Source organism: Phyllostomus hastatus, unplaced genomic scaffold (assembly GCF_019186645.2).
Source record: "Phyllostomus hastatus isolate PE091 unplaced genomic scaffold, TTU_PhHast_1.1 phas_scaffold_1066, whole genome shotgun sequence".
Lineage (NCBI taxonomy): Eukaryota > Metazoa > Chordata > Mammalia > Chiroptera > Phyllostomidae > Phyllostomus > Phyllostomus hastatus.
In genome coordinates, this window is record NW_025334004.1 from 9,845,034 (window position 1) to 9,870,237 (window position 25,204).

Here is a 25,204-nt window from a genome sequence, read left to right on the forward strand (position 1 = left end):
GGTTGCGAGGGACGAGCAGAGACCGAGAGAGTTCTGTGCGAGGAAAACTGGACTCGGGAGAGCGATCGTATACAGGGTCGGGCCCACGGCTGCCCGGACGTGCTGGTTACGTGCAGGTGGCCAGCACGGTTCCCTGCGAGCAGAGCAGAGCGTAGTGCCCTCGTCCTCGTCGGGGTTCCAAGGAAGCCGCGGCTAGGAGCTACTTGCCCAGCAGCTGAGGCTGCAACTGTGGCAGCGGTGGCGATGGTTGGAGCAGTGGCCGCTCCGCCCCTCTCCACCCGGGCTGGACCACACAGCCCTCGCCAAGGGCCCTGGGCAGCCAATCACTCGGACGCCCGAAGCAAAGCCCCTCCTCTTCCCGGCACCTCTGCAACTTCGGAGGAAGGGGAGCGAGGTTAAGATGCTGAAGGCAAGGACCCTGGGTCCGCGGAGCTCCCACTGCAGAACGCTGCTCCTTAAGATTGAGAGGCAGGACTTCCCGCCTTTTTATTCTCATAACTCACTTTATAACTCCCCAGTGCACATGTGGGCGAAGGCGGGTGGCAGTGGTTAGAGCTAGAGCGCGGGACCAGGAGCCCTGTGGGCAACCCGCTTCCCTACCAACTCGCTGTGTGCTTTCAGGCAATCGTTCCTCTGCAGGGATGAAGTCAATCTTCTCTCCGGTGGCTTTTAGCGCAGAAAAAAATAAATAAAATAAATAAAAACCGAGTATTTCGATTCTCAAGCCATGAAGGCTGCTTCTTGCAGCACCCACCTAACCTAGTAGCTTGGGGACGAATGATTTAAAATGACGGATTTCTCCTCTAAGTGACTCTATCCTTTAATAAAAGTCTAAGGTGCTTCAACAGGCAAAAAGATTGACAAATGAACAGCTGTATGGTGCTATTTGTGTTAAATCACAGACATGTTTTATTAAATAAGCCATTCACCATTAACTTGATGGAATAAAAATGACTATTTCTTAAGTCTTTTTTTTTTGCCAATTAGAAACATATGCCCAAATAATTTAGAATAATCGAGCGAGATATTTGAAACCCACTCCTACATTGTCCCTTAACGTAAAAATTGCCAGAACTGAGCCATTTTGATTCATAGACATAAAAAGTATTATCATGAGGCTTTTCAAAGACCTTTTGTGCAAGCAAAATTGCCCTAATCAAGAAGTGAAACACACCAGTATGTACAGAATTTCAGCATCACCCCCAGAACAATCTTTTCTCACTTAAACTGCAAGTAGAAAAAAATGGACTGAACTTCCCTTTTGGGTTTCCACCTAGGTTCACAGCCTCTGATGGCAAAACAGTTGACAGGAAGCCCACCCAGAGCTGGGCTTGACACAGGACTCCCAAACTCCTGCATTATGATCAGCTGTCTTCTCCGCTAATAACTAGGACAAGTGCTTCAAGCCAGTCAAGGTTTAAGCTAACCACTGGATATTTCGTACTGGCCCTTAGAAGAAAATGCAAGTGACCCTGCTTCATGCCATCAGTTTTCATCAGATAAGTGCATACTGGATGGAGTTAGATTGGGTAAGACCTGATTAGGAACCGACGGGCAGAAGGAATCTGGGGGGAATGGATGCTACCAAATGGCAGAGAAGGCCAACTGGCCACTAAACAGGCAATAGGTGTGGGAGGGGGGTTGAGTGGCATTTCTGCCTAAATGCTGGAAGGAGTCAAACCCAACGCCACAGTTCTCTGCCTTCAACCCAGTGAAGGTCACCACCTGTCAGCAGACAGGTCCACAAAGTCAATCTCGAAAAGGCCTAACAAACTTCTGTGACACTTCCAGGTCTCCAGATGGCACTAGGAAAACAGCCAACTGGCTTCATTAGCAGAGAATTCCTCTGGAAAATAGACATTACAGGAAACCTCTTGTGCAAGCACTGAGGTCGTGAGCTTTTATTGCCTCTAGACCCCACCTCGTGAGTAGCTGCGAGGTCTTCTCACCAGCACTTTGTCCAAATATTTTGAAGACAGTGGTGCTCCTGGAGGAGCCGGCTGCAGTTTTGTCAGAAGCCCTGTATAGATGCTACTTCTGCTATCAACCAACATCAACAAAACATCTGGATCATAGGTTAGATAGGAACAAAAAAGGGACGATTAGTATCTTCTCTCATTTATATAGTTCATGACCTCACTCACTGCTACATATACGTTTTAAAATACATATATTTTAAAATATTTTTAATTTAAACCCCATGAAAAAACTAGAGGCAGGTATAAAGTGCTTCATGATCTAAAGATGCTCAACTTCATTCCATATTTAAATTGATATTATTTGTGGGCTTCCTGCCCCATAAATCATGGTTGTGTGGAAAGCCTGCAAGTGGATATGCCTTCCCCCTTGTTAGTCAGATGTTTGTTCTCCACCCAACTCATACCGTCTACACCCCTACACCAAGTGACCCATTTCTCTTGCAGTAGCTCCCAAATCCCTCCACATCTATCAAGCTTTGGCCCCCTGTCATTTTGCCTTACCAGGGCACTACACATCATCTCCTCCAAGGCAGGGAGCAGAACCTCCAAAACAAAGTGGGCATTCAACTGCTGGCTCCTTTCTTAGTTTACATTACTCACCACTGAGAGGGTACTTTTGAGTTCTTTGGAGAAGGTTATGAAAAATATTTAATAGGTAACAGTTTTTAGCAGCTGTTTAAAACCTTTTGAGGGTCTCCAAAGCCTTTGCCCGAGCTCCCCTGGGTGACATACCAGGCCCTCCATCCACCATCAGGCCTTCGTTTCCTGAGTCCATCCCTGGCTTTTGCTACCTGTCTCTCCACTCCTGCTGCATTAAGCACCTTGCAGTTATCCCAGTAAGGGCTTGTGGCTTCACATTTTTTCGTCTATGCCAGGGACTTGATAACCACACAGCCTGCACCTTCACACCAGCATCTATTATAGCAGCTACTACACTAAGACACTCACCTATTATGTCTGCCCTACCCTACTGGCATGTAATCTACAGCACACCTTTCTTGTATCACTGTTCTGTACCCTTCACTCCCTTCAAGGTTAAGTCCCATAATCTTAGTGGCTTAGACTGAACCACTAAGAATAACCATAACATCGGCCCGGTAAAATGAATTACACCAACTTCTTCCTATAACCATCTCTTCCATTTTTTTTCTTTTTAGAAACTCCCATCACCTTAATAATTTAAACCTTTGAAAATAATTTTAAATACGTGTGTAGACTACATTACTATTGGCACCACATATTCCAATGTGGACTTATTCCCCTCTTTTCTAATGTTAAACTATAGATTAGCAGTTTTATTTAATAAAAGCTCTTGCATTGAAATCTAGGAGCTGGCTATACATAATAGGTTCCCTCATTCCCTTAGTTTTCCAATCAGACAAAAACTGTTACATTAAAGAGATCAAAAGTAATCCAAATTTGTACCAACAAACTAGCAACAGGAATTGTCAAGTACAGGTGCTGTACTGGTGCAGCTAATAAAATCCGGGGAGAAAAGAACCAAAGCGGTTGATGAGGGTTTAAATAACTAGTTAAAACTGGGGATGGAAAAAGTACAAACAGATCAGGAGAAATTAACCCCTGACTGTGACACAGCACAATAAAAAGAATCCCTTCCGTTGGTACAGAAGAGCCACTTTCAGTGTGATCCCTGTATGTAGTACCTGCTCCACAGGTTGGAGAGATGACATACCCATGTTAGTCACAGCAATGGGACCCCAACCCTGAGACGGCTGCCGGGCTAAAAATAAGAAACCCTTTCATGGCTTGTATAAAATGTAAGTCGACCCTATCAGTTTCTCAGGATGGTTCTAGGATAACATATCTGAAACGCCTTTGAAAAAATAAGTACTAGACAAAAGCAATCTATTATCAATCAAGATAACGACAGGCATGGGCTGGTGTGGGGTTTAAGTATAGGATAGAGCTCGTATGGGAAAAAATGTCAAAAAATGATACAAAAGAGAAAAATCACTTAAAAAGAGACAACCCTTATTTGTTAATATTCTTTCAACTTCCTATACACTTTTTTTTTTCAAAATACAAAGTTGGGGGGAATCTCAAATTTTAAATGCTTCAATTCAGGGGTCAGCAAACCATGGCCCACTGTGGTGGCTGTCACATTGGAACATGCCCGCACGGCCATACTTACTAGTCAGTACTGCCTGCTGCCGCGGCCACACAGCTGCAGCAAAGAGCACATGGTGCTCGAAGCCTCAAACGTTTCCTATTTGGCCCTTTGCAGAAGAAGGCCTGCTGACCCCTGCTTTATCCAAGTGTGGAAAGCTATCAGTAATCTCTGCATATGCATGCCAGTAGTAATGGGTTATCCCTTACTCTTGGTTCACCTGTTTCAAAAAGGAAAGAAAGAAAGGATTCAAGGGGAGTACATTTAACTTTTTATTACTTCTTAAAAATCCAACTTCAGTTAAACAGACTAGATTAGAACCTCAAATGAATTTGATACATTATATACTGGACTCTATTACTAAAAAGCCAGTTGGAATATGACCTACACAAACCAAGGGTATGTACAAAATGGAAGTAATTACCAACAGTAACTATTTCCTTCCAACTCTGTTACTAATTACCTGTGCTCTGTGGGGATTTATAGACTCAACTTTGACAGAGTTGAAAAGCCCAAGTGAAACTGCGTTTTCCAGGTGTGCTCTGTTGGCATTCAAACAGAATTCCGTGTTATTTCTTCCTTGCCCTAAGCTCTATTTAAAATGTTTAAGACTTCAAATGACTTAAACTGATAAACTGAGGTAAACACACAGAATGCTGCTTTATCAGTAATTATTAGCAATCCTAGTTCATCAATACTTCAATATAAGCAGCTTTCACAACAGTTCTTTATTCCACTTCCTAGCACAGTGAAATAACTTAGTTTTTATTTTTGTCTCTGCACCATTCCTGCCTAGGGCTCCAGTAAGAATGTCAAATCAGGCAGCTTTTAGAAAATGTGCACAGGAGGGCCTAGGCATTCCTCACGCTCAATTCAAATCTTACAAAATTCCTGCAGCTGTACGTTAACTTTCTGATCTGCCCTACCTCGCAATCTAGTCTATTTCTGAATGCACTTCCAAACAATCTTAAATTGTCCTTTCTCTTATCTCTAACATCTTGATCGCTAAACTATAGCTTCATAACTGAAATTTTATGAAGATATAAAACATTAATAAATACTTGTATTTTCATACATCATTATTCCTATTTATTATGTGTTCCAATAAATCAATAAACTGAAGCACAAAGACACACGAAAATCTAAACTTAACACCCAGATGGAACCACAAGCACAGTGTACAGATGACAGAAGGCTTTTCTTTCCTGGACTTCATATACAGAAAGAAGCCCTTAAGTATGTGGTTTTTCCTGAACCAATTACATTAATGCATCTTTCCTTTTACATTTTGTAAAAATTCAGGAAACTTTAAAGTAACATTTATTTGCAAGACATTCGGCATAAGGTAGACAGTACACATTTAAGAAGTAAAAGTTTTATCAAAATGAATACAATTGGTGAATGAACCCTAAATAAAGTGGCTTTTGGAAGAACTGGATTTTGTGGCAACCACCTTTATAAAGAGGTCCATCCACTCCCAATGGAAAACACCCAAGCATACCATTTGCTTGGAGAATATACCATTCACCACTCAGGTACCACCACAGAATAATGGGTTCTAAGAGTATGGGGCTTGGTTTATGGGCAAATCCAGTACAATCTAGGAGCCCAACACAATCTACTAGAGAACATTTTACCATCCCTCCAGCCATTACATTTCCACCTAATCCTACTCTTGTAGGATTGTCAATTACTGATGTAGCTAAATTTTAGGAGAAATATGCTTATAGGTACAAGAGGAAAGTTTCTTTAGTTTTTTATAGTATTCACAAAGCATCAGTTGGGAAGTTGAGCAAATAATGTTAACAAATGAAAGACAGGTACTCAGCATTAATAAAGTAGAAAAACCCCACCCTTTAATTAACTTTAAATAGTACTTTATTTTACTAGTCTACAACTGAGAACTAGGGAGCCAAACCATTTGTGAATTACATCTCCTTCAAGACACACCACATCCAGCCATCATATGAAGCCATAAATCAATAAATATTTTCTAAAGGACTTTACAAGGTGATTTATATTCATTTTAATGGAGCTTTTTATATGGAAATTAGAAAATTATTTTTCACTGAAAATTCCAGGATTTCAAACAGAGCTCAATTTAATAGAAAATGGTGTACCTGAAAGCAGCTAAACCACTCCTTCTCTAAAAACCCTACATCTTACCTGCAAGACTCATGAAAAACAAATTTCATTTTATTACAACAAAAGTTTGCTGTCCAACTTACACTCCATCAGACAGACTATATACCGTTATATATACTTTACACGTAGTTAGAAATATAAGCCATTCAATACTGACTTTTAGTTTTCCTTGTAAGATCTTAAAGGCAGGTAAGAAGAAAAAATGGAAGAACCAGTGTATTATATTTAATAGAATATTTTGGCATGAAGATTTACCTACAGCTTCTGACTAAATTTGTCAGCCACACATACGTGGTTAAGAAATCAAACTTTTCACTCATTATAGTCCTTACATACCACATGATTGAATGCAGAGTCCATTAATTTATAAACATATTTTGTAATGAAAACATCTTATGTAACTATCAATGGCATGAGTTTCACAATAAGGTTTAAATATAGCTGTTTTGACTCTTTCTAAAAATACCAATATACAGTATTATTAGGTGGTCATTTGCATAGCAAACTATTAAACTAGAAACTCAACGGTTCTAGGAAAACTTCACATTATGAATAGTTCCAGAAAGATGCGTTCAAAATTAAAATCACTTCTCTTAGAAAAACTGTGACCTTTATTTGCCCACCCGATAGTAAGCTAACCACTCCTACCCCTTTCCCACTTCACACAGGACACCAACCTGGACAGATCTGTGTGCCACAGTTTCATGCAAAGGGTTTGTCACTCGGTCTGTGACGGTACTGGATAACCTATCAATAGGTGTGAGCAAGTTTGAGGACTTGAAAGTGTGGGTTCCCTGTATTAGAAAAGCATAATTTATAATATACTCAAAAAATGTATTCAGTAATACTGCCTTTTGAAAAGATAGCTTTAAATTGCAAACACATCTATTTTCACAAAACAATTTGGTCAGGAAATTTTATTTTAACACTCTAAAGCAGTAATGCTTTAGATGTTACTTAAGTGCCCCAGACAGGATTAACAAAATTAAATGTTTCTAAATTACAAATTTAGCTCCTGTAGGAGTCTCAGAAAAGAAACAGAAGAAAACAACCCCCCCAAAAAGAAGACACACACATTTTGAGGAAACCCCAATGTTTCATGCAGTGGTAGGCAAGATGTAAAAAGCCGCCCAAATTCACAAATTTCTACACCAATCATCATCAGAAAAAAGTACTCCGAAGTCGATCTGTACATCCAAATGCTTTGGGAATCTACACCTACATTACATTATTTAATGTTATATACATTTATTAACCAACCCCCTTGTTTTTAATAATTTCTTATGTAAAACCTTCATTCAAACCCAAAAAAGATGTAAGACTAACTTGGGGAAGAGGGAGAAAAAAATAATCATTTTAGACATTCAGTTAAAATGTAGTTTATCTAAATCTCAAAATGTTTAATAAAAACAAATATCTTCTCCATTTAACACTTTGCTTTCTAACTGTACAGTAAATTGCATTGTAGAGAGTACACCTCTATCTTCAGACTGTATCTTCTTTGGATGGAATTAAGATGTAACTAGTTAGTTTTAAGATAAATAAATGGGAAGTTGGTCCAACTGTGATGACAGCAGATATATTACATGCAGAATTTAATATTTTTAATTCTCTTTTAAAAAAAGGATGCAGTTGAATAAAAAAAAAAAAACACAACCAGGTCAAAAGCAAACCCCGATTCAGTATATAAAAGTGTCCCACAATAGGCTGATGATAGCAGTAAAAATAAGAGACAAAAGTAATCTTTCTGGAACATCATTTTTCAGTAACGTAGAAACACTAAGTGCCAGGAAGATTTCTATTTATGTAATTTTAGCATCCAAGTCTCCCTCTGTTTATTTTATTGGAACAAATGCTTTAAATAAACTATTTGTCCTCTTCATTGAAGAGAGCTGGTCTATCATCTTTAATGAGCTAGTTTTGGGGAAGATCAGCCGTGTACTGTAGTAATGCCTACTGCATAAAATCCAAGCATTTGCTGTGAACAGTTGGAGAAAGCAGTCAGTAAGAACCTAGGATCAATGGAAATAGATGTTACGCCGTCCATGAAAGACAGACCCACAAAGTACCCAGTGTTAACGCCCAAATCTCTTCTTGCGCTTTTTTTTTGCTGTGCAAGTTCCACCCCTGTGAAAGAGAAACTGATCCAAAGTTCCAGGTTTTCTTGGGTTGCTAGTCAATTTTCACATTAGTATAGATTTTTCGGACAAAGGCACTTGTTCCCATGTAACCAATTGCTCCTGTAAAGAGAAAATAAGATGTTTTGAAACAAATACATACAGTACAGTATCATTTAGAAACACTAATTGCCCACTGCTTTGGAAAGTTATTTATTTTTTAAGATGTCTTTAAGGTTAATATTCTCTCTGAACTTATTAAAATGATACCGTTTGTTTGGGAAATTGCCTGTTAATGACATACACCAAGTGTGGCCTAATATATTTTTAGAATTGAGTATCTATTACATATGTAATCAATAAATATATCAATTAAATTGCATCTCATAAAACAGGAATAATTTGATATTGAAAAAACCTGTTAATAAAAAATACATGTCTTTTTTTAAAGTTGAGCATATATTATTCTAGGTCATTAAACCAATATTAACATGTTCCCTAAACCATATGAAACCTTACAGGTAAGAAGTGACCGAAAATTCTCTTAGGGAAGGTCTGAAGACCATGGCTCAGTGGCATTTGCAGCTCTAGAGAAGAAGCATATTCTGAGGGTTTCTTTTTTATGTTAAAATTGTAGAAGCTGTGTAGTTTGCAGAATGGAAGACATATTTGAGCAAATGGGCACAAGACACACATAAGTAGGTGGGAAGTTTTGAAATGTTGTTTTTGAATATTCAGCCTCAGATTGGGGCTCAAAACACCAGGAAGCAGGGGTACTTTTCTGTTTTGTTAATTAAGTACACATTTCCAACGCTGCAGTGCTTGGCACATGATAAAGTACCCCCAAAATATTTGTTGAATGAATAAATGAACTGAATAGTTCTTTACTGCAAATACTAAGGGATCTTTATCTTTAGTGTAAGACAGCTGGTCATTTAAGTCATAGAGAAGATTCTCCTTGGATTTAGGAATTTAGCATCTAGCCCAGTATTATTGAAAGCTTAAAAGTAAGTCTTCCATGAGTTAATAATGATACACACACACACACGTGCCTAAATGGCTGCCTTTGAACTAACTTTTACAGCAAATGTATATGCAAGGAAACACACAAGTCTATTCTGCCTTTCCTACATATAACTGGACCTCAAGGTAACCAAGCGGTTGATGGAAGAAGTTTCTCCTCACAGAATTATCCCAGATAATAAGTATAAAAAGAACAACAAAATTAAAATATTATAATCACTAATGAGCTACTCCAGCTAGCAATAGTTACCAATGCTGCTAACCTCACAGAGAGAGACAGCCAGACATCAAGTGCCTCAAAAGTTTAAAAACCACAAAATACTCTTAGGTAAGTATTCTTTAGTATGATCAAGCCGACAAATCACTTTAAAGGAAATATGAAGAGAATCAGATGGAGAAACATTAAACGGCACCTCAGGGCTACCACCAGCAACCCAGAGTGTGAAAAACTCTACAGGAATTAAAGCAAACAAACCCCAAAACCCCAAGTTTCTTAAATAAATTGGAGGGGAAAAGAAAAGGAATGTCAATAGATTAAAAGAGCCTCAGACATGTTAACCAGGCACTGCATGGACCATAACCTGATCTTGACCACAATGAGCTGAATGAGAAGAGAAATGGGGATAGGTCAGGTAAATTCTAATACTGAATATCTGAGCATATTAAGGAATTATATTTATATGTATACATTGAAATATTACTATATGTAAAAGTATACTTCAAGTATATTTTATTCATATATCAGAATGTAATATAATAATATTTTAGAATTATACATAATATATTCTTATACATAGAAATGTTTACAGTTGAAATGACATGATGTTCGAGATTCATGTCAGAATAAAAGAGAGGTAATGTGGAAATATAAACAAGATGAGAGGGCTGGGAGATATTACTGACACTAGGTGTGTTAGGTACAGAGGGACTCATTATAGATATACAGATACATAGACAGATAAATTATCCCTCTTTTTGTATATATTTGAAAATTTCCCACAATTAAATATTAAAATTTCAAAAAGAAACCCTCATCTAAACAAAGCAAACCTACTTCCAACTACTTTTGCAATGAATAGACATTTATTTATATGAATTATTACACTTCATGATCACAAATTCTTAGAACATAAAAGTATCTGTAAGATTTTAACTAGAATCAAAAATTTAACTGGCATAATGTAACACTAGTCCAATAATCAAATCTAATTTCCTAGACTTACAAAACATTTTTCCCCTTTGAGCAGATATGCTTAAAACCAAAACAGTATCAAATTAAGAGAATCATTTCGCATAATCTTATGGGAGTACTTCAAGAATAAGCTTATAAAAATATGACTTTATAAGAAAAAGATACTGAATATGCTCTGTAGAGAAGTAAATGTCTTGGGAATAATATATAGAGATACACTTTTAAAGTTAATTTCTTTAACACTAAAAGGCTATGCTCAAAATATAAAGACTGTAACAATCTTCTTCCCACCTTAACAGATACATCTATTTCCTTTTCTACATTAAAAAAATCAACAAATATTTTTCTTTCAATTACTGATACACACATAACCTGATGAGTATGTGTAATTCTGTATTGTGATGACATGTGAGTCAGTCACGGCCTGACTGTACCTCCTCTGCCCCCAAACTGATCAGCACTGAAGGCATACACACCCATTCAAGAATAAAGACGGAGACACTGCCAGAACACCAGGGAACTGTACATGTGCCAAGATCTCCAGGCAGCCAAATGAAATTTCAAAAGGAAAAGCACTAAAACATTTTAGCTAAATTCATTCCATTTTCTTTGTAAACGTCAAGATATTACCTCTCTAGTTCACAGATCACATATCAAGTCAAGAAAAAAATTTAACCCTCTGTCTAATCCCATAATTCTATACCTCACTGCATGGTGTGATAATCAAGAAACATCTAAGATTACATCAAGAGGCACTCAATGAGCAATCTTCTGAAGGAAGGATGGCCAATAATACTAAAGGAACCTTCTAATTGCCTAAAGATACACCAGGGTGTTCCCCCAGTGACACAAATCTAGTTGTAACCTTCAAGTCCCACTCATCTTTCCCCCAAAGCTGGCTAACTATCACAGAAAAAGGTTATCACAACAGCTGTAAATAAAACATGTGATTGTAACAGAGAGAGCTGTCTTCCCTTACAGCCTATGTATGGAATGAATTTTACTACTTGACAATAAAGCACATCTTTATTGATTTTAGAGAGAGGAAGGGAGAGAGAGAAAGAGAAACATCAATGTGACAGAGAAACAGCGACTGGTTGCCTCCCATCTGCACCCTGACAGGAAAGGGACTGAACCTGTAACCTAGGTACGTGCCCTGACCAAGGATGGAACCCTCCACTTTTTGGTGTACAGGACGATGCTCCAGCCAAATGAGCCACGCAGGCCAGGGCAGAACAGATTCTTTCTGTTAACTGACATAAAACATACTAGTTTCAGGTGATATATCACATACCAGTTATGTGATATAAGAATATACTGTGAAATGACTACCACAACACTTCAAGTTACTCTCCATCACCATACAGTTAAAACTGTTTTTCTTATGAGAACTTTTAAGATCTAATCTCGTAGCAACTCTCAAACATACAATACAGTATTACTAACTAGAGTCACCATGCTGTGCATTACATCCCCAGGACTTATTCATCATATTACTGCAAGTTTGTACCTTTTGACCACCTTCACCCATTTTGCCTACAGCCACACCTCACATCTCTGAAAACCACCAATCTGCAGAAGAGATTCTTCTGATGGAAGGAAAAAATGCAATCCTGGTATACTTAAAGGGTCCACAAATGTCATACCAGGACCTAGCTTTTAACAAGATGATCACATCTGCCTTATTCTATTACCCACCCCATAGCTAAAGGCAGAACTCAAAAAGAAAAAGAAAAATGTCCTGGCTGGTGTGGCTCAATGGATTGAGTGCTGGCCTGTGAACCAAAGGGTCGTGGGTTCAATTCCCAGTCAGGGCACATGCCTGGGTTGTGAGCCAGGTCCCCAGTAGGGGGCATGCAAGATACAACCAACACTGGTGTTTCTTTCCCTCTCTCCTCCCTTACCCTCCCCTCTAAAAATAAATAAATGAAATGTTAAAAAAAAAAAGTCAGTCAGACTCTGGAATTTATTTTGGTGTTCCTAATCAAACAACAGAATGTCATTTCTTAATTCCTCATTACTGTGTTTTTCTGATCCTGAAACACTCAAAGATTTACTCACGATATTCTAAGAATTTCAGAACTTACCACACATTATCCCCAAGGCTGTGCTAAATACCGCCATATATCCAAAGTAAAATGATGTTTGAAATAAGCCATACATCCTGAAATAAAACAAAATAACTACATATATCAATTTTTACTTTCAACATAAGGCCTTAAATTCTAGTATTTAAATGACAAGTGCAGTTTCCTAAATACAAACAAAAATGTGTCAACTTACTTTGTTTTGAAAAAATAGTAGTAAAAGGAATACATGTAAACATAGATTGCAGTTGATGCAGCAGAGAGAAAACTTGTCCATTGCCTGGGGGGAAAAATACAGCTCTTTTGAATGAATGGCACTGAAATGAGGATTTTAAAATGCAAAGAATTTTATTTTAAAAAATCCTTTAAAACTTTGTATCTTTAAAAACAAATGCATGTATTTTGCATTTAAATATATCAACAGGGAGAGAACCTAAGAACTGAAAGAAGAGATCCTCAATTTTGTCAGATTCCCTAGTATAAGTGACTTTAAATAACCATTTCCTTTTCAGACCTATCTCCTTCTGTTTAATTAACACAGAGCAATACTTCCTCATAAAGCTCTTTTCACATTAAGCACTTTGTAAAAATATTTCTAACATAGTGATCCTCATTAATACAAAAGAAAATGATACTACTTTTCATCATTTTATAACAGAAAATCATCTTTATCTTCATCATTTTTACAACTGAAAAAAATTCCCTATTCTGTCTTAAGTAACAAAGCTCCTATATGTATCTTTTACTTCACTTGATATACTTCAAAAGGAAACTTATTTTAAAATATTAGGGTCCCCCGAGGTTCTCCTCAGAAATAAGCACTCACCACCTATAATCCTCTGCGTTTAGCAGGAAGTACGTGCACACGATGGTCACACAGACGGTCACAATGCACAGGATGACCAGCACCAGCATCATGAAGCCATAGACATAATAGATCTTATATGCCCAGAAAGATGTGAAGATGAAATACCTAAAAAAAATGCAAAAAAGACAGTTTTCTAGTCTCTACCTTGAAGTTCACCTTGCTCTTGCTAAGTTTCACATCTTAGTTCTCACTTAAATTTCAACATTTTTCTTTTGAGTAACTTCCAACAATTTCCCTCACCTTTTTTCATCTATTAAATAGTCTAAAATGCTCTAAAAATATTCTTGGATAATCTTTCAAGAACAATCGCTTTAGTGGGGCACTTATATCTAAGGAAACTGAATAAATTAGAAGCTTAAAGAAGTAAAATATGGAAAAACAAATGAAAATAGCAAAAAATTCGTGTTTATAAAATAAAGTCAATTCCCTCATTCTTTCACTTTTTCTCTAGATACAACACTACTCAAGCAATGCACTTTGTATTTTAAACAAAATCCTATTAAATAAAACACTAGGTTTGATAGGGTAATGATGTACATACAATCAGGTGGGACAAAACTAGGACAAGAAAGGCTGAAGAAACTTCACGCTCTCTTCAAAGGGCAGTAAGGAAAAGAGTGAAAGGATTTTACACTAAGATCCAGAGTGAGAAGAGAACACCGTCTCCGCCCAGCAACTCCCCTCGTGCCTCTGTAACGGCCTCCACCTTTTACACAGAGTGGTCCCCACTCTGCCACTTAAGCCCACAACCCTCAACACTACACTATAGTTCTGCCTGTGTTTTGTATTTATATTAAAGAAATCACACAATAGGAATTAAAAAAAAATTTTTACACTAAGAAAAAGGCCATTCTAATTCTATTACCCAAACCATCATTCAATTAGAAAGGGTCTTCTAGCTTCTTTCTCCTGTTCTCTAGATGTTCGCTGGTTGATCTGTTCATCGTTCATTCTTTCAGGATACTTACAGAGTCCCCACCACATATCAGGGAAGCAGTGAGAATACAACTGTGAAGACGACATGGTCTCTACCCTCAAGGAGATTACTGTTTGGCAGGGAACACCAGTAAAGGGGCAATCACGATGCACTGTGACATGTGCTCTACCAATGCATGTAAGAAGTGCATCTTACTGGTTTGGCTGGGTGAGATTTGGGGGGGGGGGGGGCAGCAGGGTGAGAAAGATATGTCAGGGACAGGGTGTGAGGGGCAGGAGATAGAGGGAGCTAGAAGAATGTTCCAGGCATAGAAACAGCAAAGGCAAGGGCTCACAAATAAGAGAATTCTCTGTATTTTGAAAAAAATCAAAGGTCAGTATGGTCAGAACCTCAAATGAATGGTGAGTGCCAAGAGATGAGTTTGGAGATGTGAACAGGGCCATGTGGTAGAGTTTGGACTTACCTCAGTGAAAATAAGAAGTCTTTAGCAAAGAAATGATATGATCAGATTGATACCTTAAAAAGATTAGTTTGACTACCAAGAGGAGACTGGGTGTGAAGGAGGTCAAAACAGAAGTTAAAGATAAGCAGAAAGACTATCTAACAGAACAGAACAGAGGACCTGCAAAGCATGAAGAGATGTGAATCGGAAGGAAGAGAGGATGGGAGCAGAATGGCAAAAATAGTCAGGGGCCAAATCAGGGCGAGGACTCACAGCAGCACCGGACTGAAAGGGCAGAAGCTGTTCCTGAACTAGCTTTCTTAAACCACGGGCTGAAGTGACACACACCCCGTCCTATCCCTCTCCAAGGTACTGACTAACTCCCACGGCGGGTGGGTGGCCACCCACAGTTTGCCCAAATCTATGTTGGCTGTACTTGTTAGTGTAATTAGACAATTTAATTACATCTCATAGAAACCAAGAAACACACATAAGACCAAAAAGGATATGTGATTTCTATAAAAATTATTTTGAATGCTTTGGAAAACTTCAGTAAGGTGAACTGCTAAAAAAAAAAAAAAGAAAAAAGTTCCAAGACAAGGTGTGGGTGAGATGGCTATAAAAGACTGAAGGGCAAGTGTTCCAATCTAGAAGGACTTCAGACAGGACTTTATGTTCTTGTCCCACTTTAAAATGACTAGAAAACACAGAAGATGTATAATGAATGTTAAAGGAAAAATGATGGAAACAGCAACTAGATACAAATCAAAGACCTGGGGTTTACATTTTAAAAAAAAATCAGTGAAGAATGTACCTTGAGTTGTTTTGTAAAATAAAATGTTAAAAAATGTTATGTGTGTATCTTTTTTAATTGCTTTACACGAGCCAATTTTTTCAATTAACCAACTATCAGATCCATTCATGTCTGTTAAGGAGGCATCCACTGTACAGGAGAGAATCAGCAGTGGGGCACCTGGAAGGAAACGTGTAGAGGAATTTTGAGCAGTTACAATGACTGGCATTTCATGGGCAAGGGCCAGAGATGTATGGCTGCAGTTCTGGACAAAGTCCCACACAAAGAACTGTCTTGCCTAAGATATCAGAGCATTCCCATCAAGAAGCACCAGAACACAGGCTGAGAAAAGAAAGGCTGACATTTGCAGTGGTAACCAAGGATGCAGTTGTGAAGCATGGTAAACTGGGCACACGGTGGCATACCTCTCACCCCCAAACACATACATATTTCCCAGTGCTCCTGCAAGTCTCTATGGAGGGAAACTAGGAATGGCTATGCATTCAAAGACATCAGAATAGTCTGACAGGTAGGAAATGGTTTACCTAGTTCTCTGAACCCTCAGAAAATTTAAAAAATACAATAAAAGCCAGTAATTCCTTATATAATTCATGTGATCAAAAGGTGGTGGGGTCTAGCATTCTCTACAATGCATGCTTTGATTTCTACGAATTCCTGTAAAATGACAGAGATCTAGAACATAATACAAAAAAGTATAAAATTCACCTGAATATTTAAGAACAGAGCAGAAAACTACTTTTAGAAAGACATACAGACCCCCTTTCTGGAAGCCAGGAACTAGCAGACTAACTCTGTTAGATGCTTTCCTATCCTACTCCAACTCCTAAATTCTCTAATTACAATTAAACCCCTCAAAGCATAAATACATTGCCAAAACTTACATTTCAATGAAGATTGAGCCAAAAGGTAAAATTCCTCCCAGGCAAACAATAACTGCCGGCTCCATAAACCTGGAAAATATTAAAATTAACAGTAAAGTTCTAGCATGATTTGATTTTATGTTATACCATATAAATCCTGATATACAAAGCAGATGCTTGACACTTAAAAACAATTTAAAGGATAGAAACAAATCGGTAAGAGAAATTAAAATCCAAGGAGGCACAACACAGAGGAGCGACTTCAAATTAGTCCTAGAATATAGTCAGAATTCTTTCCAGCATTAAAGGCTGTGTTAAGAATTTGGGGAATACCAATTCTTGCCGGCAGAATTCAAAAAAGACTCTTAAGTGTCTGCTTATTTCTATATCTCTCAGTAACTTCTAAGAACTTTACAGGCATTTACTTTACAGAAAGCAAGAGAGAAATAAAGTCTTGAGACCCCTATCTGAATAATGTTTCCCAGACTGTGGCCTTGCCATTTCTTTGCTCACTCTCTCATTGGTTCAGGAATTCCTTTTGCTATGGATTACACAATTAGGATAGTATGAGTTCTGAGTTACAATGGAGCCAAAGAATCAAATAAATAAATTTCAAACCTTATTCATTAAACTCAACAAACATGTACTAATTGCAACTGGTAATTCTCTACCTGGAATGCCTTATCTTGTCTCATACTTCTCTGCAAGTGCCAGCTCAAGTGTCTCCCTGTAAAGCCTTTTCTAAGTCTCCCAGGAAGAGGTGGGTTGTTCCCCCATTCTTCCATTACCCTCTGAACCCTAGTCCATCATGACACTTACCAGGCTACACTGTAACTGTTTGATTACATGCATACCACACTTCACTGGATCATAAACACTGGCAGGCAGAAGCTATTCATCCAGCTACATCCAGGGCCCAGCACTGTGTCTGGCACATAAAAGGAAGGTACTAAACTACTACCTCTGGAATGAATAGACTAAAGGACTGAGAAAAAAATCAAAGAATTTAAGAATTCTTTGGGAAATTCTGGGGAAAAAACCTTAAAAATCATTTTAGTCTTCCTCATTTTATAGAAAGTCAAGACCTACAGAGGTTAAAAATGATCTGCCCTATGTGACACAGTGAGAGCCAGATCCAGTAATCAATGCTGGTTCCCATGTGTTCATATAAAGCAAATGAAGATACGGGCCTCCCTACACCTAAATGCAAGACATGGTTGTTCCTTCCTCCCCTTTTCGAGCCCTGGTGACCGAGAGGAACTTCGGTTATTTCTGACTATGCTTTTCCCATCAACTTATTCTCCTCAGTAATAGGTGAAGATCAGGATAGCCACAGGCCTTAACAATCAAATTTGAAAAATATAGTTGAATTAAAAAAAAAGACTACAAAATTCTCGTAAGACCAATCTAAGAAAAGAATATGAACAATTTCTAAGACTAGAATAGATTATTCTCCTTTCAACTACAGAGGGTATTTTATTCAGCCTCAATTTCTATAAGTGTCTATATACCTCCAAGTCTACAAAAGACTATATTAGTATCTGAACAGAAGCTATATTTACAATGTGGTTAAATATCTGAGAACAGAGGCCTCAATATATATCCTTTGTTATGAACATGTATAATCTGTATAGCTATTCTTATGAGATGGAGAATGTAGGAGATGTATAGTAAGACTGTTCTATTTCTGTTTGCAAGGAAGGGCTAGGAAAAAAATGCAGAATAGAATGAATCAATGTAATAAATTTTACATTTGATACTGTTATTAAATATAATATTCAACTTACTACTTTTAAGACACACTATATATATACATTGAGTTCCTGTTCTGCTCAAATTTGAATTACAAACCTATTAATGACATCTTTTATTTCCAAAATTTGAAAAAAATGCAAATCATCTCAAATTAAAAACCCATCAAGAATCATAAATTAAAAGCTGAATGGCCAAATAAACTGTAAACTATGTTTACATGGTGGCAATAGAAGAGTCTCTTCGCCTGTTAAACAGAAGTACTTGTCATCCTTTGACAGGATTAATCTTGAGTTACAGCAGGTCCTCAAGAACGTATTTCGTACATACAATGTGACAATGTATTTATTCTATACTATCCCAAAAGTGAAGATAAAGATGGCAAGTTAGCAAATTACAACTGGTCTCATACCTAATTAATCTCTCAAATGGTAGGATATATATGACTATAAATGTGTGTCAGCATTGTTTAGACTAATAAAATATCTGGAAAGGAAAATCAAATTATAAATGAGGGACTGTCAAACTTTTTCTGTAAAGGTTCAGACAGTAAATACTTCAGATTTTGCAGGTGACATGGTCTCAGATATAACTACTCAATTCCAATGCTGCACTGCAGAAGCAATCATGGAAAATGTGTGAACACACAGGCATGTTCCAACAAAACTTTTTTTAGTAAGAACAGCAGCAGGTCAAACTTGGCCTATATGCTGCAGTTATAAACTGAATGCAGCTTTAGTTCTCACCCACCTCTATACACAAGTGTACTTATCAAAGCATTTGACTTATCTGTATGGCACCAATATTCAGAAAGTGAAGTCAGGATAAAATTTATTACCACTTCTAAAAATACAAGATGAAAAATACCAAAAGACAAATTCTTAAGTTAAAACTTAAGAGAGTCATTCTTACAAATATATGATAATTCTAAAAGTTAGGTATATATAACAGCCTTAAGAAATTCTACATTGTGAGAAACAATCACGTGAGATTCGCGTTCTCTTTACCATTTTTTCTCCGGTATGGGACGAGGCACAGCATTGACACGACAAGGGAAGTTGGGCTGACCTGACAGATTTCGGCCAAGTATTGTACCAACGAGGTTTAGAGGAAGAATAACAAAAAAACAGATGCAACAAACGGCCACCTGTAAATTAAATTAAAATGTGTGTGATTACTCAGAACGATAACAATAATAAAAATAAATAAAAGGGACACTTAAAAATTTAAACACAATTGGATCACAAAAGAAAACATTTAGGTTCAATATGGGTTAAAATTATACAAAATATACACTAATAAAAATAAGAAAAGAATGTGTTTTAAAATATTGGTATCAAACTAAACATAAGTTGAAGTGTTTCTACTTCATTTTCCCTATTCTTCCATACGGTCTCTGCTATAGTCCTTTTCTCTCTTCCTTCACTTTTCAGCTGTCATTCTTATAACATATCCTTTATCTTTCCTCATTATAACCAACTTATTTACTTGGCTATACTTTATTGAGCTCCTAATATGCACAAAGAGCTTCACATACATTTCACTAGTTTACAAATGAAGAAAATGAGGCTTAGAGAGACTAAGTAACAGCCATGATATCACAGGCTAGCAGGCAGCCAGACGAAAATTTCAGTTCAGATCTGCCTGTCTCAAAGACCATGCTCATCTCTACTCTAGACTACCTTAGGTTCTTAACAACAGACGCGTAGCTCTATTTCTTACATGTGTGTCATTACTAAAATAGTATGAATATTTTTCTCTTAGTAATTCCAAGTCTAAAGTTATAAGGAAGGCCATGTCAAGATTCTGGAACCAAAGTTGTCAATTGAGAAAATACTTATTTTTGTGGCTTTTTTTCTCTATATAAATCTGGGTACAGAAGGACACAAACTCAAATGCTTTGCAAGCCAGCATTTGGTTAAGATCATTTCACTCTGAACTTCTGAAAAATGAAGTAGGATCCTATCACCTCTAAGATCTCTTTCAATTATACATTTTGGGGTTCTAATAAATAGAAAGTAAAAGTAAGAAAAAAAGTGTAATGAAAACCGAAGAAAGAAATGAAGAACAGTTAATACAAGAACCTATAAACAGCCTCATCAAGATATTATTAACTGTTTATCATGTGTTTTTTCCCTTTTTCTTATCTGACTTTTTAAATATAAGATTAAAAAAATATGAGCAGTTTGTTAAAACTGTTAGTGATTGAACTGTGAAAGCAATTTTCTACTTCTTTATGCTCAAGTTTTGGATGAGTTTACTTGAAGAATACTCTGAAATTGCAAGGGAAGCTGTTTTACAAAATGTCACAGGGAACTAAATCATCCATGAAGTCAGAATTTCTCTCAATACTGATATTCAACCAAATAAACTGGTTACTGACGAAGAGAGGACTGGACTATTATACTCCTTGATATTAGATTTGTATTCATCACAACTTTATTGCTCTCAGAAACTTAAAATGTTAAAATACTCAATTTATAAAACTTATTTATGCTAATAGAATCACGCTTGTATCTCTTCTGTATTTTGCTTCCATATTAAGATTTTATTTTAAAATTAAATTTAGCAGCTAAGAGTTAAAAAAACATTAGTCCAATGCACTGGTGAAAACTCTGGAACACAAACCAATACGGGCCCTCCCCTAGCCTGCAGGTCTCCCACTGTTCATGAACCAGTGGAGAGTGAAAACAGGCAGGGGGGAGACGAAAGACGGAGTCCAGGTCGAGGGCCTCTCACATCTACATAAGACCCAGTTACCAACAAGCACTGCCCAGCAGTACTCAAAAACCCACAGAGGTACCAACTGGCCGACTCGTCTCAGTCTCAGTCACAAACCAACAATGTGGCTATTACTCATTCTTTTGCTTCCAGACTGGCCTTTTGGGAAATCTGTAGTGTGCATAGGGCAGAAAGGGTTAGCCTGAAATTGACTATTTTAGACTTAGCCTAATGCTAAGGATATAAATTTTATTTAGTGTTATAGAGGCAGTAATTGTTCATAAGTAAGGTGAGTCTCAGGAAATAGAGTCTTGTTAGCCATTATGCTTATACATTTCTTCAATACCTGCTCAGAGTAGACAATTTTATCATCCATATCTAGCTCATACATTTTTATGACTTTATATCTATATAAAAATGATTTAGCTTCAATTTAATTGACAGTAGTATCTAGTAATCACGGCACCGCCAACTCAAGCACAAATACATATAAGAAACCTACTTTATCAGATATTTTCGACATGCTAATAAATAACTCGCATTCTGTTTCTTGGGTCATTTTAGTACTATAATAGAACAAACGCTGGATTTGAAGTTAAAAACTTATTCTAGGCTTTCATTTTCTTTGAATAAATACCCAGGAGTGGAACTGCTGGATCATATGACAGTGCTATTTTTAATTTCTTGAGGAACCTCCATACTGTTTTCCATAGTGGGTGAAGCTAGTATTATCCTGATATCAACACCAGCAATAAAGATATTATAAGAAAAATATAGACTCTCATAAATATTCTCTCATAATATAGATTAAAAAAAACCCCAACAAAATTTAACAAATAAAATCCAACAATATATAAAATGAATAACATATCAAAACAAATTGAGGATTATCAAAGGAATGAATGCAAGATTGAGTTAAGATTAAAAAATCAATGCAATTCACATTACCAGAATGCGCCCCCCCAAAAAATCATAGAACACTTCAAAAGATGCAGAAAAAGCCATTCACAATTTTAAAAACCTCAGCAAGCTAGGATTAGAAGGGAACTTTCATGAAGGGCATCTGAAAAACAAAACCACCTCTTACTTGAGGACACAAGCCTGAATACTACCCCCTAAGGTAGGGAGTAAGTCAAGGATGCATGTTCTCACTGCTTCTATCCAACACTGTATGGAAGGAGGTTCTAGCCAGTGCAATAAAGAAAAAGAAGCAAGAGGCATACACAGGTGGGGAGGGGAGAGTGGGGGTGTATGTCTGTGTGTGTGTGGGGGGGTAAAAATGGAGATAGCTGTACTTGAACAACAATGAAAAAATAATAATACAAAAAATTTTATAAATGATCATTAATATTAAAAAAGATTTGAAAGGCAGAAGAAGCAAAAGCGTTTTTATTCACAAATAACATAATTTATATAAAAAGATCTTTAGGAATCTACAAAAAATTAGAATAAGTGAGTTCAGCTAAGTTGTAGGGTGCAAAGCCAATATACAAAAATCAACTGTTTTTCTATACATTAGCAACAATCAGAATTTGAAATTTAAAAAATACCATTTACAAAAGGCATAAAAATATGAAATTCTTAAAGTTGACAAAAGATATACAAAACCTAAACACTAAAATCTATAAAACATTACAGAGAAGTTGTGTTCATTAATCAAAAGACTTTCAATATTATTAAGATGTCAATTCTTCCCAAATTAACCTATAGATTCAACACAATCCCAATTAAAATCCCAGCAGGCTTGTTGTAGAAATTAACGATTTGATTCTAAACTCTATATGGAAATGCAAAGAACCTAAAAAAAAATCCAAACAACTCTGCAAAAGAAGAACTGAGTTCAAGACTTACAACTATAAACAGGACAGTGTGGTACTGGCGAAAAAACAGAACAAATCATTCAACAAAATAGAACAGAATCCAGAAATTGATCCACACATGCGGTCAACTGATTATCAACAAAAGTGCTAAGGCAATTCAGTGAAGAAAAGGTAATTTTTTTAACAAATGGTGCTGGAACAGCTGAACAGCCATAAACAAAATAAAATCCTTGGCCCTTCACTCACACTATATACAAAATTAACCAAAAATGGATCAAAGACCTATCACCATAAAATTTCCAACAGAAAACATACAAAGAAAGCTTACTGATCTTTGGTTTAGCAAAAGATTTCTTAAATAGAACAGAAAAGTAAGAACTATAAAATAATCAATAAATCAGACCTCAAAATTAATAATTTGTTCTTCATGCCCTGGCTAATGTGGCTCAGTGGATTGAGAGCTGGACTGCGAAGTAAAGGGTCACTGGTTCGATTCCCAGTCAGGGCACATGCCTGGGTTGCCAGCCAGGTCCCCAGTGAGGGGCGTGTGAGAGACAACCACACACTGATGGTTCTCTCCCTCCCTTTCCCTGTCTCTAATAATAAAGAAATAAAATCTAAAAAAAATTCACTTAAAAAAAATAATTTTTTCTCCAAAGGACACACAAGGGAATAAAAGGACAAGCCACAAAATAGGAGAATATACTTGCAAAATATGTGTAAGACAAAGGACTTACATCTACAATATACTAAAAACTCTTATTACTCAACAAGATAATCTATTAAAATACCTGCAAAAGTTTGAACATTCAATAAATATATGGATGACAAATCAGCAAACAAAAATATGTTCAATGTGATTAGTCATAAGGGGAATGCAAATTAAAACCACAATGAGACACCACTACACATCCACCAGAATGGCTCGAATTAAAAAGACTGAAGGATATAAATAGCACCATTATCAAGTACTAGCAACATTATCAAGAGATAATGGAGCAACTAGAACTCTTATACAGTGCTAGTGCAAATGTAAAATAACAAAATCACTTTAGAAAAACATGGCAGTTTCTTGAAAAGTTAAACTATCATATGACTCAACCATTCCACTGTGCTGTTTATCCAAGAGAACTCAAACATGTGTCCACACAAAAACCTGTACATGATACTCACAGCAGGATGGTGTAATAGCTCAAAACTGGAAACACCCCAAATGTGCATTACTGAGTTATATCCACACAACAGAATACTAATGAGCAATACAAATGAACAAACTATTAATACATGCAACATCACCAATAAATCTTAAAATAATTATCTGAGTGAAAAAAGAACTTATTGTGTGTTTCTACTTATATGAAATTCTAGGTAATGCAAACTAATCTATAGTGACAGAGAGCAGATTGGTGGTTACCAGAGAATGGGGAAGGGAAGGACAGAGGAGGAAAAAAGGGATGATTCACTTCAAAGGTAAAAAATGAAACCTCTGGATTTGATAAATACCTTTTTTTATTGTGATGATGGTTTCCCAAATATACACATATCTCAAAACTCATCAAATTGCACACTTTAAATAATGTACCATATGTTAATTATACTTCAAACTTCAATACATACAAACAAAACATACAGATGGAAAAAAAAGGGGGGGGGCATCAAATGCTCTCCAAAGGCTGTCTGTCACTCTCAGAATAAAGCTAGAAGTACTTTTGGCACAAGGGAAAGAAAAAAGATTAAAAAAAAAAAAAAAAGTCCACCAGTACCATAACAAAGAAAATGTGATTTTTCTTAATTACTACTAAGTCCTGGTTTTCTCCTCTACAAAACAGGGATGATGCATTTATCACTAGCTCTGCCTACTTCTTTGGGTTTTGTAAACTACAAAGTACTATGCAAATGTATCTGCCCTTATAATTCATCTTGTTAGATCTGGCACATCACTTCAGTCAGCTAAGTCTGTTTTAGATGCTGTCTTCACCATTCCATATTGCTAGCTTCCTCCCCGGTCCCCTGTCCTTTCAACTTAATCATCAGATCATTATGCCTTTAGTCATTAACTATTACTTGAATAGGTGAAAGTCAAGAATATCTGTCACATTCTACTAAAAAATAGTATGCAACATATTATGGGTAACATCATCCCAATATTTTAATTCTGTAATTATTTATTACATGTCCATCTTGTCCAACAAGATTAATTATCTATAACTCTTCGTTCTTCCAGCCTACGAAAGCCTACGAAAAAGGAGAAATTAAGTTGTCCTAGCATTTTTACTTCACCAAATCTGTAATGCCCATGTATAATGCACACATTTTTTT

At 36.8% G+C, this 25,204-nt stretch overlaps 1 protein-coding gene across 1 annotated transcript in view; it reads right to left on the minus strand.

Annotated features, from left to right (window-relative positions):
- Positions 1–5,386: 5,386 nt before the first annotated feature.
- TM9SF3 (transmembrane 9 superfamily member 3) overlaps positions 5,387–25,204 on the minus strand; it is a 60,260-nt gene continuing 40,442 nt past the window's right edge. Inside the window, exons 10-15 of the mRNA XM_045854503.1 lie at positions 19,352–19,491; positions 16,614–16,682; positions 13,498–13,644; positions 12,868–12,951; positions 12,672–12,748; positions 5,387–8,492 (exon numbers count right to left, since the gene is read on the minus strand). Coding sequence (XP_045710459.1) covers positions 8,425–8,492; positions 12,672–12,748; positions 12,868–12,951; positions 13,498–13,644; positions 16,614–16,682; positions 19,352–19,491 — 585 coding nt within the window. The 3' untranslated portion in view covers positions 5,387–8,424. The remainder of the gene's footprint in view (positions 8,493–12,671; positions 12,749–12,867; positions 12,952–13,497; positions 13,645–16,613; positions 16,683–19,351; positions 19,492–25,204) is intronic.